The sequence below is a fragment of the Entamoeba invadens genome, assembly GCF_000330505.1.
Source record: "Entamoeba invadens IP1 unplaced genomic scaffold scaff_1105074726713, whole genome shotgun sequence".
In the NCBI taxonomy this organism is placed as follows: Eukaryota; Evosea; order Mastigamoebida; family Endamoebidae; genus Entamoeba; species Entamoeba invadens.
In genome coordinates this window covers 36,999-52,983 of record NW_004443770.1, presented here as the reverse complement: position 1 = coordinate 52,983, position 15,985 = coordinate 36,999, and the positions used below count along the sequence as shown (strand labels likewise).

Here is a 15,985-nt window from a genome sequence, read left to right as displayed (position 1 = left end):
CATTTTCTAATTGTAAAAAAATAAAAAAATACGACAACAATTACTATGAACAAAAGAACATCATTAACTCGAGACTATTTTTTTTACCAAAAGTTCATTGTTTTTACCTAAAAAAAATAGAACTATTCATTTAATAATGAAACAACTAGTAATAATATTAATAATCTTTTTGATGACTAATTATTATTTTGTTTTTACTATTTCAAAACCTATTGTCAATAAAAGCCATAATTGTCCCTATTTTATTTTTTTTAATGTCAGATATGTTCAATACAAAAAACGGGCTCTTCATTTGACTATAGATATTTGAATCACAAAGAACTTGTTTTATTAAACCATTTTGAATTAATAATAAAACTAAAAACAATTGTTTTGTCACAACAAATTCCATTGAAATTAATTTTTTAAACCATATCAAATAGTAAATGGTCAACAAATTAGACCAAAACGAGAAAAAACTGAACCACAGTTGTTGTTTTTTTGGATATGATTTCTTTTGAGAATTCCAATGGCGTTACAATAGTTTAAGTTAATTTCCCGAATTATAAGCTGAAATATATATAAATTCTTTTTAATGATAGAAACAAAGAGTTTTCTTCTAGAGAATGCCAATCGGTTTGCTATTCCATTATTTATAGCATTTATAGTTGATTGGAATTGCATTAAGATTCGGGAAAATAGAGGTTATTCATATTTCAACTAAAACATTAACTCGAAATGCTTAACTTGTTCCAATGAATCTAAATGCAATAGTATAACAACTATTCTTTTCTAGTAATTGCATCATTAAAAAGAAAATTTGAAAACACTCGCAATTGACAGCGACGGGATGCAAAAGAGTGACAATATGACACCCACGATGCACATCACCTCACGGCACAAGAAAGCAGTCTCATGCGCTATGTTACTCATGGGAGCGTTATTTGAAGGTGCACAAGTCCGGTTTTTGAAGACGAAAGAATCTCACTACGCACCAAAAGTACTTCGTGGGGAAGAGGTGATGTGGGCAGACGCACCAACTCTTTCCGAGGACTTTACTGTCTTTCAGAAATACTCAAACTACCTTACAACAAATCTTCATCATATTATTCAAACAGCAAAACAAGTCTTAACTCCTGAGATAAAAATCACCTTCGATGATATGAAAATTCTCACCCCTCAAAACTTCCAATTGAAAAAAGATACGCGGTCGAACGAAGCAGCATTCTCTAATTACTTGGCGTGGTGTTTATTAAAGAGAGGTTATACCCTCGATGTCAATACAGTCGGTTTAAAATACTCAAAACTCTCTTCTACGTTCTTCACTTTTAACGCCATCTCGAACAAAAAATTCGCTCTCTCGACTAAAAACTCGGATACTCACTACTCTTTCATTAAAATGGCTCAAAACCTTTTGTACCATAATGACGCAGTAACACTCTCGATTCAAAACTTCCCTAAAGAACTCTTCGAAACTTCTGAAACACACACAGAGACGTCTTCGACAAAACAAATCCGGTCAGCCTTTGTACCTGCTCCTCTATACTCCTTTCAAGTGTTCAATTCTTTGTAACTTGTTAAATATAAATTACTATACTTTTATTATTGTTTATAACATAATAATATAATAATAATTATACTATAATCATACCATATAATAATATAATAATATTATCTTACTATATGTTAACCCGTCACTCAGTGACGGAGTATATTTGATTAAGAAATTGCTTTTTCTGTCTGTCTGTACAAATACAATTATTAAATTTTGTTTGGTTAATAAAATTAAACATATACAATTATTATATGAATACTATTTATAGACTTTTATTTATTGTGGAACTAAACTGTGATAAAATGATAGTTAGTCCAAATATTAACTATTGTTTTTTAAAAATAATATATTTTATGGTTGTTTTTAGTAAAATTAATTATATTTATAGTACACATTTGATAATATAAAACTATTAAGAATAACAACTGTGAAATACTGTTATTATCAAAGTAAAAACATTATTTTGCTAATATATATCAGAAGAAAATAATAATAGATAAAAATGTCGTTTTCATTTTTTTTGAATTATGTTTTATTGTTCATTACATTTTTTTTTACAAATTTTGTTTTAAGAGTGTTAGGAATGCCCGAAGATTTCCATGAAAACAAACCAGCATTTCTTCAATATTTTGCACAGAATGACAAATAGATCCAATAAACCAGATTCACTCTTCCTATTTAAGTTTCTTGTGATCTTAATTTCCACTCACAAATGCAACGCTTAATTCCAGTCATCAACAGTTTACAAGACGTTTTCACTGCCGCCGGTCTTCCAAACACGCTCCCGCTCCCACAAATAGTAGTAGTTGGATCTCAGTCATCAGGGAAGTCCTCAGTATTAGAGCATATCGTTGGTAAGGACTTTTTACCACGGGGGTCTGGGATAGTGACTCGTCGACCACTTATAGTCCAATGTGTTCGTTCCGATGTTCCGAAGGAGTATGGCCTCTTTGAGCACACGGGTGACAAACGATATTTTGATTTCTCTGAGATCCGAGACGAGATAGCTGCGGAGACTGCACGGACGTGTCCAGGGCGGAATGTTTCATCGACACCGATTCGCTTACGAATCCATTCTCCGAATGTCGTTGATTTGACATTAGTAGATTTGCCGGGTTTAGTGAAAGTCTCTGTAGTTGGGCAAGCCAAAGAGTTAGTGAAGGATTTACGAGATATGGTGTATCAATATGCAGCCCCAGAGAATGCGTTGATCTTAGCTGTTACCTCTGGGAATGTTGATATTGCGAATTCCGATGCTTTACATGTAGCCAAAGAAGTTGATCCTGATGGTGAGCGGACAATTGGAGTCTTAACTAAATTAGATTTAGAGGACAAAGGAACCAACTCGATGGATGTCTTAATGGGCCGAGTTTATCCATTGAAACTGGGGTATATAGGTGTAGTGAATCGTTCACAACAAGACATTAATAATGGGATGGACGTCCAAACATCATTAAAGAATGAAAGAAAGTACTTTGAAGACCATCCCGTGTATTGTTCTATAGCAGATCGAATGGGCACGGAATACTTAGTGAATAAACTGAACACATTACTGTTGCAACATATCCAAAAATGCCTCCCAACGCTAAGAAGTCAAATCAATGAGTCTTTTGAGAAGGCAAGAAAAAGATACGACGAGATCAAACCCGACGACGACAATCTCTTGTCCGTCTCCTTACAGCAAATCATGAAATTCTCAACTTCATTCTCAAACGCGTTGAGCGGGAATAACACTGATATCCACGCACACGAGTTGGCAGGTGGTGCAAAGATCTTCTCCGTTTTTGAAACACAATTCAGACCAAATATCGACTCACAAGACATCTTGGCTAATATTAAAGACGTCGACATTTTGACGGCTATTAAAAACGCAAGTGGGACTCGACCATGTCTCTATGTCCCACAGACCGCTTTTGAGAACTTAATTGCTAAACAAGTCAAGAACTTCGAGGGGAGCTGCCACCAGTGTGTCGACTCGGTCTATTCCGAAATGAAAAACATCGTCGCTAAAACAGCAAAAGAAAATATTGAGAAGTACGACAGATTCAGAGAAGCACTTGTCCAAGCTTCAACTGAAGTCATGAACACTTTTATGACCCAGGCACATAAGATGATCCAAGACATCATCGACGTTTGTTATTTTTATAGTTTTTTATTATAAAGTAATAGTTATACTCTTTAAATTATTATTAATAATATTGAATAGTAAATCAGTGAATAGTAATTTTAATAGTATTGAATAGTAAAACAGGTAATACTATTCTTTAATAGTATACTTATCAATAGATAGAAGCGGACTATGTCAACACGAGTCATCCGGATTTTGATACTACAAAGGTGCTCAAAGAAGCCGACGAAGCGATGAAAACGCCTGAAAATATGACTGCGAAAAGACAAGATGTTGTTGTTGATGTCACTACACAGAAGAGAGCACAAAACATGCAACCACAAACAACTCAACCGAAAAAACAAAGCCACTTCACTAAAGAATTGAACACACAGAAAAAGGAACAACAAACGAGTCAAGTCCAACCAGCACAACAAAATGCGATGACGTCATCGATTCGGGTGGATCACACAAATCAGAGAGAAATGAGAGAAATTGAGTTGATCAGAAACTTGTCGAGAGACTATTTGTTGATTGTGAGAAAGAGTATTAAGGACTTGGTCCCAAAGGCTGTCATCCATTTCTTGGTGTTCAAGACTAGAGACTCGATCCAAAAAGAACTCATCAAGAAGATGTACAACGAAACTCTCCTTCAAGACTTATTGGCTGAAAACCCGGCTCTTGTGAGTGAGAGAAAAGTTGTTAAACAGAATTTGGACGCTTTGAAACAGGCGCTTGACATCATCAACAACGTTAGAGATAAGTGCTTCTAATTACCAATTTGTGCTTTTTGAATATTTCTAGTTTTATTATAGTTTTTGTATCATTTATAATTAATTAATAATTAAATTATATTTTACTATTAATTTAATACTTTTTTAATTATTATTTAATTATAATTAAATAATATTTTTAATTGTTTATTTTATTATTATTCAATTATTATTTAATTATTATTTTGGTAATCATTGAATTGGTATTAAAATAGTTCATTGAACTAATTTAGAAACTGAATGGTGCAATTAAATAATAACTATAAATAGATAGAAAATATAGTAAAATTAGAAAGAACAAGAAAACATAAATAAGCCGATGGAATATGATTTGACGAATATCAAAACAAAGAATGGGACTGGACCTCGCATTATCCCAAGACAGTCAAGACTGTTTGCTGCGAGTTTTGAGGATTTGCACGATTTTGTGAGACCACCTATTCCTTGTATTAAAGAGGAACTTAAGAAGGCACAAAACTTGACACTCAACTTAGAGATAGTAGATAACATAAATCAAAAAGGAAATGAACATATTATGAGTGAAGAGGCAAAGAACCAAAATGAAAGACAGAACGCCAGTATCACTAAGGCCGAAATGATAAGTCCAAAAAGCCCACGTAGCCCTCGCGGTGCAGTATTACCACAAATCGACGCTTCAAAAATCACTAAAAACGATTTACCAATACTCCAAGCAAAAAAACACAAAAAAGCGGTCAGGTCTTCACAAATTTTGACAGACAAATTCTTCTCAAATAATTCACAAAGCAACCCAAATAAATAATTTTTATTACTATTTGTGTTCTTGATTGTATTGTCATAAATAAATGCCGACACACATCAGTGGTTTATATATTTACACATAAACACATTAAATTGCTTTTAGACGCGCTTTACAAGGCGTTTAAAAACACTTTAAATTAAATGACAAATTATAGTTTATTTTATAGTTTTATTTATAGTTTATTATATAATAAAATTTATAATTTATTTAATGGTTTAATTTATAGTTTAATTTATAGTTTATTATATAATAAAATTTATGGTTTATTTAATAGTTTATTGTTATAGTAATATATTAGTATTGTTTTTAAATTGACGGTTTTATTTGATTTCACTCGAGAACCCGATAAATTAAGTAAAAAACTTTTGTTTTTAAGAAAGCATAAGTTATCAAAATGGAACTTAAAACAACAAAATAGAGACATGTCAGAACAAAGTGAGGAAGTCCAACCAAGGGTTAAGAGAAATCAAGTGAAGAATCACGATTACTGCGATTGCTGTCTGAAGAACTTTGGCATCATATTGTACTGTGATGGGTGCGATTGTTCGTTTCATTTACAGTGTGCGTGTCCTCCCATAGCTCAAGAAAAAATCCCTGCACATGAGTGGTACTGTCGTGTGTGCTCATACCGAGTTTGTGAGTTTATTACAGATACTATTTTTATCATAGATTTATAATATTATATTAGTATAATATAATATTAGTATAATATGATATTGAAAAGGTTAACACATAGCTTCAACTGAACAAATTGACGATCCCCAAAACCGACCCTTTTTATCAAATTCATTTGTACTTGACAACAGTGAACCCCGTTCAATTTGAGGTGCCAAAGTACATAAGCAAATACAGTTTGTTACTTTTCAAGTCGTCACTTTAAAGGTTTGAAAGTGATGACTCCATTTTAATACAATTAATTAATAATTAATTAATAAATTAATAACTAATAATAACTAATAGCCGACTATGAACCTCCAAAAAAGGTTTCTAAATACAGTCGAGACGTTTGTGAGTATTGCGACCAAAAAGGCGTCCATGTTAAATGTGCTTTCCCAGGCTGTAACAGAGCTTTCCATTTACAATGCCACGATCCTCCTTTGTTTGCCATCCCTAAAGTGTTTTATTGTGACATCCACACTCCTAAAGTCGAGGTTTGTTCTATACAATAGATAATAAATACTATATAATTAGATTACTCACTCTTAGAAAAAACTGAAACATTTAAAGCCAACTTCTGTGGTTTTCTTGAAGAAGGAAAACCTCGACGACCCTTCGTTTTTGGCACCAGCGGCCCCTCTATTGAAACTTCAAGACAAGTTTAAGAAATGAGTGTTTGTGTTTTACTATTTGTCTAATATTTTTTATTAATAAGTATACCAATAATATAATAGTATATTTATTAGTATTTTAATTAAAAAAGAAACCATTGAGTCTTTGTTTCCATTCACTGGTTTTACAGAAACAAAAGGGAAACAGCTGTTCTATTTTTAAGTCCCTTTTCATTACTAGTAAAAATATAATAAAATTAATTATAATGAATAGTTTTACTTTTGATAAGAATAGAACTGCTCTATTCTTATACTAATTATATTTAAAGTTAAAAAAGGTCAAACTTTAAAATACGAAATGATAGTGTTTTTGGGACTTGTATTACTTGGAGCGTATGCAGCGAATCAAGACAAATACTTTAAGGCGGTGATTGAGATGCGGATCAGGTGCACAAGAGGGGAGGGTGTCGGCGAGTTTATAGTCGATGAGATATCGAATTAGTTTGTTTATAGTTAATTATATAGTTTATTTAATAATTTATTATTGGGTTATTATATAGTTAATTATATAGTTGATTATAGTTTAACATGCAACACAAACCCGTCATACGACAATTGTACCAGACTCACTTAGTAGCCCAATGACAATATTTGTGACTAATCAAGAGAACGCAGACTACTTGACCTTTCAAGACGTGATGGGAAACCCTCTTGAAAAAATGGATATTTCAAACTCAACGATGGAGCAAATAGCACAAGAACTTGAGACAAGAGGATATCGACAGTATTATAAACAGTAATTTAGCACTTTAAATTTAAATTAAACACTTCAATTCTCTAACAAAACAAAACAATCAAAATACGCGTCTTATTCCATCGTCATCTTTCATATCTGTTGAACCGAGTCATGCCTCTTCTTTTCATTTGGAGTGCCTTCCGGGGCGAGTGTTGGGTTGAGGGAGTAGTCTGTCGACCCCGCTCGTTGTTTTCGCGGCGTCGCGCTGTAACTGTAACGTGGCATTCCTTGTGTTGGCGTGTGCAACGAATTTTGTCTGACGTGTGGACGTGTCGAAGAGCTCTGACTTCCTTTTCGACTCTTCGAGCCACTTCGCGAGTTAGAAGTCGACGTCGACGATGATCTTGAGCCTTGGTCGTTCACTGGAATATTTTCTATTGAAGTGATATAGTTGTCAAATGGCGCTTCATTTGTGTTGATGAAGTCGATGTATTGTGTTAACGTTTGTTCAACAATAGGAGCAGCTTTAGTTTGTTCAAACCGTTCGCCACTCATCAAAATTTTGTTAAGGGCCTCGAAGATGGTAGGAGGAAGAGTGACTTCTGGGAACAATCCTCTTTGATTTTCTGGAACTCGATTTTTTAAGTCGGAGCTCATATATGAAATACACTTCGACAAATTGGTGAATGTCTCAGCCAGTTTAGTTAAGTGAACCGGTTGAATGTGATTAATATCTTTAATAAAATTATTCTATAGTGTTAATTGATAATAAAATATAGTTTCACTTGAAACGGCAGTTTGGTTTATTTTTAATTAATATATAGTTGTTATATGGTTATTTATTTCTTAGTTAATTAATAATTAATTATATTAACACTTAATATGCTTACACTTAGAAATTCTATATAATAATATAATAATATAATAATATAAAACAAACACAAATCAATACCAACTTGAAAACAACTGTGACGGCCTCCCGAAGTAAAAGTTGGACTATGACAGTGCAAAGTGGAGACACGTATAACTCGGTGTTCTGCCATTCAACAGATTTAAAAAAATCGAAGTGAGAAAACAGTTCGTCTACACATTAATTGTCTGCTCTCCTTTTTCTCATTCATAATTATAGTATAATATTCTCTTTGTAAAGAGGGTGTGTTGTACACGTGTCAAGACCACTTTACTATTAATAGAAAGTAAAGTGTTATAATGAAGTTATTAAAGAGAGCAAACCCGTGATTGCAAACAACCGTCTCCAGTTGTCGGTAGTTTTCAATTCGAAAATAGTAGTGTTCTCCTCGATGACGATTCCCAAACTGTTGTACATAGCAACAAGACGAACGAAATACTCAGAGAACATTTTTGTCAGTTTTTCGTGAGAATTAGTACCTAAAGGGATATCCTTAAATTTACAGGTCTCCTTCTTATACTTTTTGAGAAGAGTATGTTTTGAATCGATCTTTTCGATACTTAACATGATCACTAAAATGTGCCCGAAATCCATCCAACTCTTAAAACTCCCTTTTGCGCGTTCAGCAACTATGTCGGTCATCGACTCGTAGTCGACCAAATTTTGATAGCAATACAAAATTTCGTTTAAATATTTTTGTTTGGGGGGAAGGTCTTCGTTTCGAGTCGCCTTGACAAGAGTCGACTCGTCCGAGGAGAGCGTCATACATTTAATTTTTTCAATGAACGACATCTAATGGGATTTGGCGATTTTTGAGTTTTTGATTCATTTCCTTTTTGTTCAAGTTCTGTGGAAAGGGGGTGGTACCGGTTTTAGCTTGAAATAATGCCTTGAATTTCGGGATTTGAGACTATTTATAGATATAACTCTTTCTTTTGGTAAAATTATTATTTTGTTACAAATGTTTTACGCATACTATTTGCATGTTTCAAAACCTAATGTAATTTATTACTATTTATTTTAATTGATTTATCATTAGTAAAACTATTTTTTGTTAAATAATAAATATTGTTGTTGTTTTCAAAAATATCAATCAAAATGAAAATTAATCTTCAGTTCTATTTTATTGTAGTTGTTTAATAGTTTCAAAACTAATATATTTGATATATTTTTGTTCAATAAGAATAATAAAATACAAAATAACTATAAATGTTGTAAATACGAAAAAAAAAGAAAGTTCATTTATCAAAAAACAAACAAATAAAACACTTAAAAACACCAAAATCTTAACTTTTTAATTTAGAAAAAATATAAAAAAAGGAGTTGAAAAAGATGTTAAAAAATAAATATCCAATCACCTACTAAAATCAAATTATTTTTGTTTATTCAATTATTTAATATTATACTTCATTATTTAATTATTATTTTCCCAAAATATAGTGCCATTAAAAACGGTGTAAAATTGTAATTATCAAATTATAACACTAAAAGGGTATAAATAATAACTTTTTAAAAACAGTCAACCGCTTTATTAATTTGAATGGTTATAATTTATTAAATTGTTGTGTATTGTATGGTACACTATTAAAACGGGTCAATTTTTCTTTCCCGTTTTATTAGTTTTTTTTAAATACTAATTTTTAATAGTAAAATTCTCGGGTGCGAAGCCTAATGAATATTGAATATGTTTGATTATAACGTGAGATGTATAATTACAATTAAAATCATTATTTGTACTATACTTATTGTTATATTTTTTTTAATTGAATTTTTAATTAAATTAGTTTTTTTTTAATGTTGATTCTTTATTATTATAATTTTATTATATTATATTTTGTATTATTATTAGAATTAAAAATACTAATTAAATTAGTCTAGTATTATTAACCAATAATATTATTAGAATATAATAATAATAATAAATCAATAATTTTACTATTAAAATTTATATATATAATATTAATAAATTTTAGTACTATTCCATTTATTAAATATTTATAATATTATAGTTTTATTAATAGTAAAATACTATCACCATATAGAATAACAAAAAAATGAGACGTGTTTCTACTTTTTTAAAATAAAGAGCAATCTCCTATTCTTTATAATACGAAATTAATTTCTTCACAAAACAAAGATAAAATTTTTTTGGATTTGAGAGTCTTGTGAGTTTTTGATTTTTCATTGTGACACATTTTATGCTGCAAAATATGGTTTTTTAATCCATCAAAATAGTAATAGCTTGTAAAAATCAAACAATACGATTCTATTCAAATTATTATTTACCATATTGTCTATTATGCCTCTTCAAGACGACGACTCTATAAAAATGGTCGACGAACTCATTAAATCAATATGTCGTATATCCAACAAGCCCCACAACAATTCTATGTCCAACCCCTCGTTCAACCCGTTCAATATCAACCAGTCCAACTCCAAGTCCCTCCAATGATGACTGCTCAACAAGTCCCACAACAAGCTCCAGTCAAGACTGAATCCCACGTCTCGACTGCGTTACTGTACGCCTTTGGTTACATCTTCCCAGTCGTTTGGATCTTCCAGTTGTTCTTGATTTTCAATCCCGCTCCACAGACGAAGTTATGGGGATATAGAGCTCTTTCGGCGCTCTTAATGTACTTGGTCATAATTTTTGTCGTCTTGTTCTCCATTGCTCTTTCGGAGGACATCTATTGCTGGAACACGGTCTGGTACAGAAACAATTATTAAGCGCGTCTTAGTAAATAACCGAGCTGTTAATTTTTTCCTTTTCATTGAGGTGCACTTTTTGTTTCAAATGAATTTTAATAATTTAATTAATAATATTAATTTAATTAATTTAATTTCTAATTCTAATAGAATTTATTATTAAATCCAAATCCATTCAAATGAAGAGAACAAGAGAAACACAAACAAAACAATTTTACTGCGAAATATGCGACTACGCTACAGACTCAATTGACGATATGGAGAATCACGTCATGGCCTACCACGCCAATGTCTGCTCTCTCTGCGGTAAAACACTAAAAACAGATAAGTTACTTGACATCCACATCTCGGAAAAACACGACAACTACTTCGCAGTTAAAGCAACACAAATACCTTCATATCAGTGCTTTGACAATTCATGCGATAAAGTTTTCTTGACCCCCAGCGATCGGTTTTCGCATATGGAAAGGTATCACCACTGGGCTCCAATGGCAATCACTGCACTTCAAAACGCCTTATAATTAATAATTACTAATTGTTTACTATTATTTATAATTATCAATTTATAGTAATAATTATTACATATATACTATTAATTATAATTAACATTTTATAGTATTGTTTACTAAATTTTTACTATAAATTATAATTATTTTTTATAGTAATAAATAATAGTAATTGTTAATATTCAAATTGTTAATACTTTTTTGAAAGAAGTCCCATAATTTATTATTCTAAATTGTTTTAATTTGTAAATTAGAAAAAATAAATTCCATCGATGGATTAAATTTTGATGACAAATTTGTGTTTGTTGTTTATTTAATCTAGCCAGAGGAAAAGGTTATTATAAATTACAACCAAGCTTTGGCTATGTTGTGCCGCAAAAACCATATATTTTATTATCTTTTTTTAATGTATTGTAATTGATAATAACAAGTCAATTCGATTAAGAAGTATCCATCTCAGTCCCTAAGTTAAATCGATGCCGTAAATCCATTCTGCGTATCAGTCGGTATTGCTCTCGTTTGGGAAGGACTTTAATCACTTCACGCATCTTGTGTTTAAGACGCGGACGGATGTCCTTCAATTTTTCTAATTGCTCTTTTTCCTCTTTTATCTTTTGTATACTCATAGCAGAATCAGCCTTATTACCTCCTAATTTCATTTTATCATTATTCATATCAATGTCAATTGCTATTAGCACTTTTCGTTCTAATTCATCAAGTTCAGCAAGTTTGGTCTCAAGTGCTTGCACAGTGTTCTCAACACGTGAAATGCCCGTCTCCCCCATACCAATTGCGTTTTCATTATTTTGTTGTAATTGGTACTCTTCGTTATATGAATGTACTACAAGTATGTACAACACGAATACAACTAAATTCTTCATGGTATGTAATTTACATTTTTTAAAGTTATTTTCAAAACAATTCTTAAAATGAGTTATACAAGTTTTGGTGGTTGTTAACTTTTAGTTAGTTATTCATATGTCACATTTTGTTGTTTTCACAACTTTTGAACATAAAACATTATTTAATTAAAGACTAATTATAAATTATATTCAATTTAAAGAAAAAGTTCGTACTGAAACATAAGATCATAGCGATGCCTAAAATCAAAACGTCTTGCCAATCTTACTCTTTCTCTCATAGGAAGCACCATTAAAATTTCTTTCTGTTTGGCTTTCAATTGTGGTAAAAGGTCGTTCACCAACTTTAATACCTTTTTGGATTCATTTGCTTTTTGAAGGTTAAGGTCTGCCTCTTCTCCATTTCCAGTCGCACCAACACTTTTGGGTATAAATTCGTCACATTTGATCAAATGTGTTCGGTCTAAATGTTCCATTGTCAGAATCGCTTTTTCTAATTTTAAAACACCACTTTCAACTCTTTTGACACCTACTTGGTCGATGTCTGAATCTTTGTCTGCCACAATTTGATATAATAGTCTGAAGAAAAATTGGAGGTCGTATTCTTCATTGTGTTCTTCGTTCATCTCTTCATCAATAAATTCATCAGTCAACTCTCTATCTATCTCTAAATTGTCATTAACTTCTGTTTTATATGAAAAAAGTGAGTTTACATCATCATCAAGCCTGAACTCATCTGCGTATCTATCATAATTGAAATACCTTGATTTTAACGACGGCTTTGAATATGATATACACACGAAAATGTACACAAAGAATATCATATTAATCATCGAGTTGAAAATTGTTTTTGACAGTTTCAATTCAAATTTAACAAAAACTCCCTTCTTGTTTTCAATTTACTCCCATTTTGATAACTATATATTGTTTTCATTTTATTGAAAAATTGTTATTAAAAATTAAATGTAGAATTAAATGATATTCAAATATGCTTATTTCGCTTAAATATCAATATACAATATTAACTGTGCCAAAATGGCATGAAGTGATTGTATTTTGTAATCATTTTTATTGAATAATTAAAGAACACAAAAAAGTATTGTTTATATTTTTATCCATTTTATTATAAATAACAACGCATTAATCATTTGTTATTCCCATCTCATATAATAGTCGCATTTTTAATAAATTAAAAAGTGAAGTTGTTTATACAAAAATTACCAATGACAAATAATTCACAATGGTCTAATATACAATAGATTATATTTATTGTCTTATCTGGTTGGTTTATCATATTATCTAAGCGAATGTAAAAAGGTTAACTGTATGTAAATAAAACCAGAACCAATATTCAAGTCTACTATTATTTGATAATTACATTAAATGATATTGTATATAATAATACTGTTTATTTTATCAACATTTGATATAATAATGTCGCACGATAGATACTTTTGTATATAAACATTGCAACCCATCAATACAACAAAAAGCAATTTAAAAAAACTAAAAAACAATTTGAAAAACAAAACAACTTTTCCATAAGAAGTTGAAAAAAATTTCTTGGAACTAAATAAATTGGAAAAGATGTCTCTCGTTGATACTTATTATGGAGAACAAAGCGCCATCACTACAGATTTCACAATAGCTCTCAAAGACACAGTGAGCAACGTTGACAAGAACGTTAATTTTTACACAATTCTTTTTACTTGGAAACAAAAGAAGGTTTGTTATTTCCGTGTTCAATAGAGTAATATATATTATTATATTATTTGAATAATACCATCCCCATTACTTCAATAACATATTTATAATCAAATTATGTTAATGCAAAGATTTGGAAAACAACCCCAAAACGGTTCAGTGAATTTGAGGCATTCCACAACTTAATCAAATACGTGACAAATGACCCGTGTATCACTACTTTACCTCCTAAATTGTTTGTACACACAAAAGAGAGTCTTGAAGAAAGGAAAAGAGGGTTAACAAATTACATCTATAACATCACAAAGAGTTGCCACTTAATTCAAATTGCTGAGGTTAGACAGTTCTTTGAGATCCCATTTGTAGTTCAACTGTATTACTCGGCAACCCCAACGCAACTGCCTGTAGCTGGGGAGAACGATATTCCCGAGTCTGTGAAACAGATGTACACGGACGGGTGTACTTGGGCAACACACTTTAGTCGACTTTTTAAGAATCTCCATCAACTTGCGACGTTTGAAGAACAAGACGACTTTTTCACCAAGAACAAAGAGATGGTAGGCAACATGCGCCAATTTTTCCAGATCCAAATGGACACCTTCCGACAAGTTATAAAGGAACAAAGCAATCAAACACTAAAAGACGTTTTCTTGACGTCGCACCGCATTTGGCTGTGGATAGTGAACATGCCACAAATCATCCACGCCCTCAACGTCATGCCACCGCCCACTTTTATAGATCTGATGCAGTACTTAAACAAAGAAACGGGTGAAATCAATATACCAGTGTCGGTGACAACATCAACAGGAGACTCCGTAAGAGATTATTTCAATCAAGTCGCCTCACTGAGAAGACAAGCAGCCAGTCTAGAAAAGCTTGTTGTGAAGAATAATTTTGTTATAACGCCATTGACGAAGACTAAAATCCAGGAGGTCTGGAACAACATCAAAAGACTTGTGGAAGGGATCGTCGAGTATAATCAGTTCATCAACGCGGATAACTGCTTGGATGTCAAAGATATTTACATTGCAGCGACAGAACTTGATATCCAATTCTCGAGAAGACTTGGGGTCCTCATCGACAAAAGACCAGAAGGCGATTGCGTGGAAAAGGTCGGGTACATAGAAGCCAAAGGTAACGACAATCACGTCTTCGTGATGCAAGAACTCTACCAGCCCTTCGTTTTGTAATTCAGTCGATTCGTCTTGTTCACTCAGACAATTTAGAGGACTTTGAGTTACTAATAGAGATAGAAATATATATCAAATAACTTGAATCAAGGCGTCTAAAAATGAATGGTATAATTATAACAATATAATTATAAATTTATAGTAAAACGAAGAGCGAAGGAATAAGTAAAGAAATCAGTCAGTTAAAGGACTAAGACGGGAAGAATTGAACAATGAAAGAAAAGAGGAGAAAACTCGAAAATAGGAATGGCGACAAAATCGCTTATTGTTCTTCAATCGCCGACAGTGAGTATTTCCTTTCCAGAAACACTTCTTCAAAACCCAAAGACACGGACAACGACGTTGTTTGACATTTATAACACACACCAAGTTGCCGACAAAAGCGCGAGTGTTGGTGTGATAGAAGACGACTGGTCTGACTTTGAGATGGAGGAGCTGCGCGCACTGATTTTTTACTTGATGGACCGTCCTTATGTGATGGTGTCTTCTGACGTGAAGAGTGTGATCCCACAAATTGGGGTGTTGGTTAAACATGGAGTTGGTATCAATGAGGCTGTGTCGTATTTCATGATTGAAAGCAAGTTGGAGGCAGTGAGAGTTCTTGTGAAAGGGATGAATGAGGAACTTTCGAATGCGATTCAAAACAACAACAATGTGGCGGATAAAGTAGTGATACAGAAGATGTTTGCTGAAGTTGAGAAACAGAAGAAGACGATAGTGGGGAGGTGTCCACGAGAGATAGAAAACATCAACGAGTGGGCAAAAATGAATATGCTGACCCCTGTTTCTGGGAGCATATCTCCACGATTTGATACTTCGATGTCTCCAAAGAGTCACGACTATTTCGAAAAGAATGTAATAAAGAAGCCAATGGGGCGTGGGAGGGCAGAGACGTGTTTGAGATGGGGAC

At 32.3% G+C, this 15,985-nt stretch overlaps 11 protein-coding genes across 11 annotated transcripts; 8 read left to right on the top strand and 3 right to left on the bottom strand.

The window, feature by feature from the left end:
* Positions 1-829: 829 nt before the first annotated feature.
* On the top strand, positions 830-1,552 carry EIN_428090 (hypothetical protein; the record flags this gene model as incomplete). Its single annotated transcript, XM_004261856.1, has 1 exon — positions 830-1,552. The coding sequence occupies one exon, from the start codon at positions 830-832 to the stop codon at positions 1,550-1,552; it is 723 nt and encodes a 240-aa protein (XP_004261904.1).
* A 694-nt stretch (positions 1,553-2,246) lies between these two features.
* On the top strand, positions 2,247-4,414 carry EIN_428080 (dynamin, putative; the record flags this gene model as incomplete). The annotated part of the gene is made up of 2 exons (XM_004261855.1): positions 2,247-3,665; positions 3,821-4,414. The coding sequence occupies 2 exons, from the start codon at positions 2,247-2,249 to the stop codon at positions 4,412-4,414; spliced, it is 2,013 nt and encodes a 670-aa protein (XP_004261903.1).
* Positions 4,415-4,733: 319 nt separating this feature from the next.
* On the top strand, positions 4,734-5,195 carry EIN_428070 (hypothetical protein; the record flags this gene model as incomplete). The annotated part of the gene is made up of 1 exon (XM_004261854.1): positions 4,734-5,195. The coding sequence occupies one exon, from the start codon at positions 4,734-4,736 to the stop codon at positions 5,193-5,195; it is 462 nt and encodes a 153-aa protein (XP_004261902.1).
* A 422-nt stretch (positions 5,196-5,617) lies between these two features.
* EIN_428060 (hypothetical protein) lies at positions 5,618-6,524 on the top strand (the record flags this gene model as incomplete). The annotated part of the gene is made up of 4 exons (XM_004261853.1): positions 5,618-5,827; positions 5,932-6,046; positions 6,156-6,346; positions 6,402-6,524. 4 exons carry the CDS (start codon positions 5,618-5,620, stop codon positions 6,522-6,524), a joined length of 639 nt encoding a protein of 212 aa, XP_004261901.1.
* A 297-nt stretch (positions 6,525-6,821) lies between these two features.
* Positions 6,822-7,263, top strand: EIN_428050 (hypothetical protein; the record flags this gene model as incomplete). Its single annotated transcript, XM_004261852.1, has 2 exons — positions 6,822-6,964; positions 7,101-7,263. 2 exons carry the CDS (start codon positions 6,822-6,824, stop codon positions 7,261-7,263), a joined length of 306 nt encoding a protein of 101 aa, XP_004261900.1.
* Positions 7,264-7,349: 86 nt separating this feature from the next.
* On the bottom strand, positions 7,350-8,874 carry EIN_428040 (hypothetical protein; the record flags this gene model as incomplete). Its single annotated transcript, XM_004261851.1, has 3 exons — positions 7,350-7,949; positions 8,140-8,282; positions 8,433-8,874. The coding sequence occupies 3 exons, from the start codon at positions 8,872-8,874 to the stop codon at positions 7,350-7,352; spliced, it is 1,185 nt and encodes a 394-aa protein (XP_004261899.1).
* A 1,590-nt stretch (positions 8,875-10,464) lies between these two features.
* EIN_428030 (hypothetical protein) lies at positions 10,465-11,336 on the top strand (the record flags this gene model as incomplete). Its single annotated transcript, XM_004261850.1, has 2 exons — positions 10,465-10,812; positions 11,001-11,336. 2 exons carry the CDS (start codon positions 10,465-10,467, stop codon positions 11,334-11,336), a joined length of 684 nt encoding a protein of 227 aa, XP_004261898.1.
* Positions 11,337-11,761: 425 nt separating this feature from the next.
* Positions 11,762-12,202, bottom strand: EIN_428020 (hypothetical protein; the record flags this gene model as incomplete). Its single annotated transcript, XM_004261849.1, has 1 exon — positions 11,762-12,202. One exon carries the CDS (start codon positions 12,200-12,202, stop codon positions 11,762-11,764), a length of 441 nt encoding a protein of 146 aa, XP_004261897.1.
* A 176-nt stretch (positions 12,203-12,378) lies between these two features.
* Positions 12,379-13,005, bottom strand: EIN_428010 (hypothetical protein; the record flags this gene model as incomplete). Its single annotated transcript, XM_004261848.1, has 1 exon — positions 12,379-13,005. One exon carries the CDS (start codon positions 13,003-13,005, stop codon positions 12,379-12,381), a length of 627 nt encoding a protein of 208 aa, XP_004261896.1.
* Positions 13,006-13,768: 763 nt separating this feature from the next.
* EIN_428000 (hypothetical protein) lies at positions 13,769-15,075 on the top strand (the record flags this gene model as incomplete). The annotated part of the gene is made up of 2 exons (XM_004261847.1): positions 13,769-13,906; positions 14,017-15,075. 2 exons carry the CDS (start codon positions 13,769-13,771, stop codon positions 15,073-15,075), a joined length of 1,197 nt encoding a protein of 398 aa, XP_004261895.1.
* A 246-nt stretch (positions 15,076-15,321) lies between these two features.
* Positions 15,322-15,985, top strand: EIN_427990 (hypothetical protein; the record flags this gene model as incomplete). Its single annotated transcript, XM_004261846.1, has 1 exon — positions 15,322-15,985. A coding segment is annotated over one exon (664 nt), but the record flags the coding sequence as incomplete, so codon positions are not given.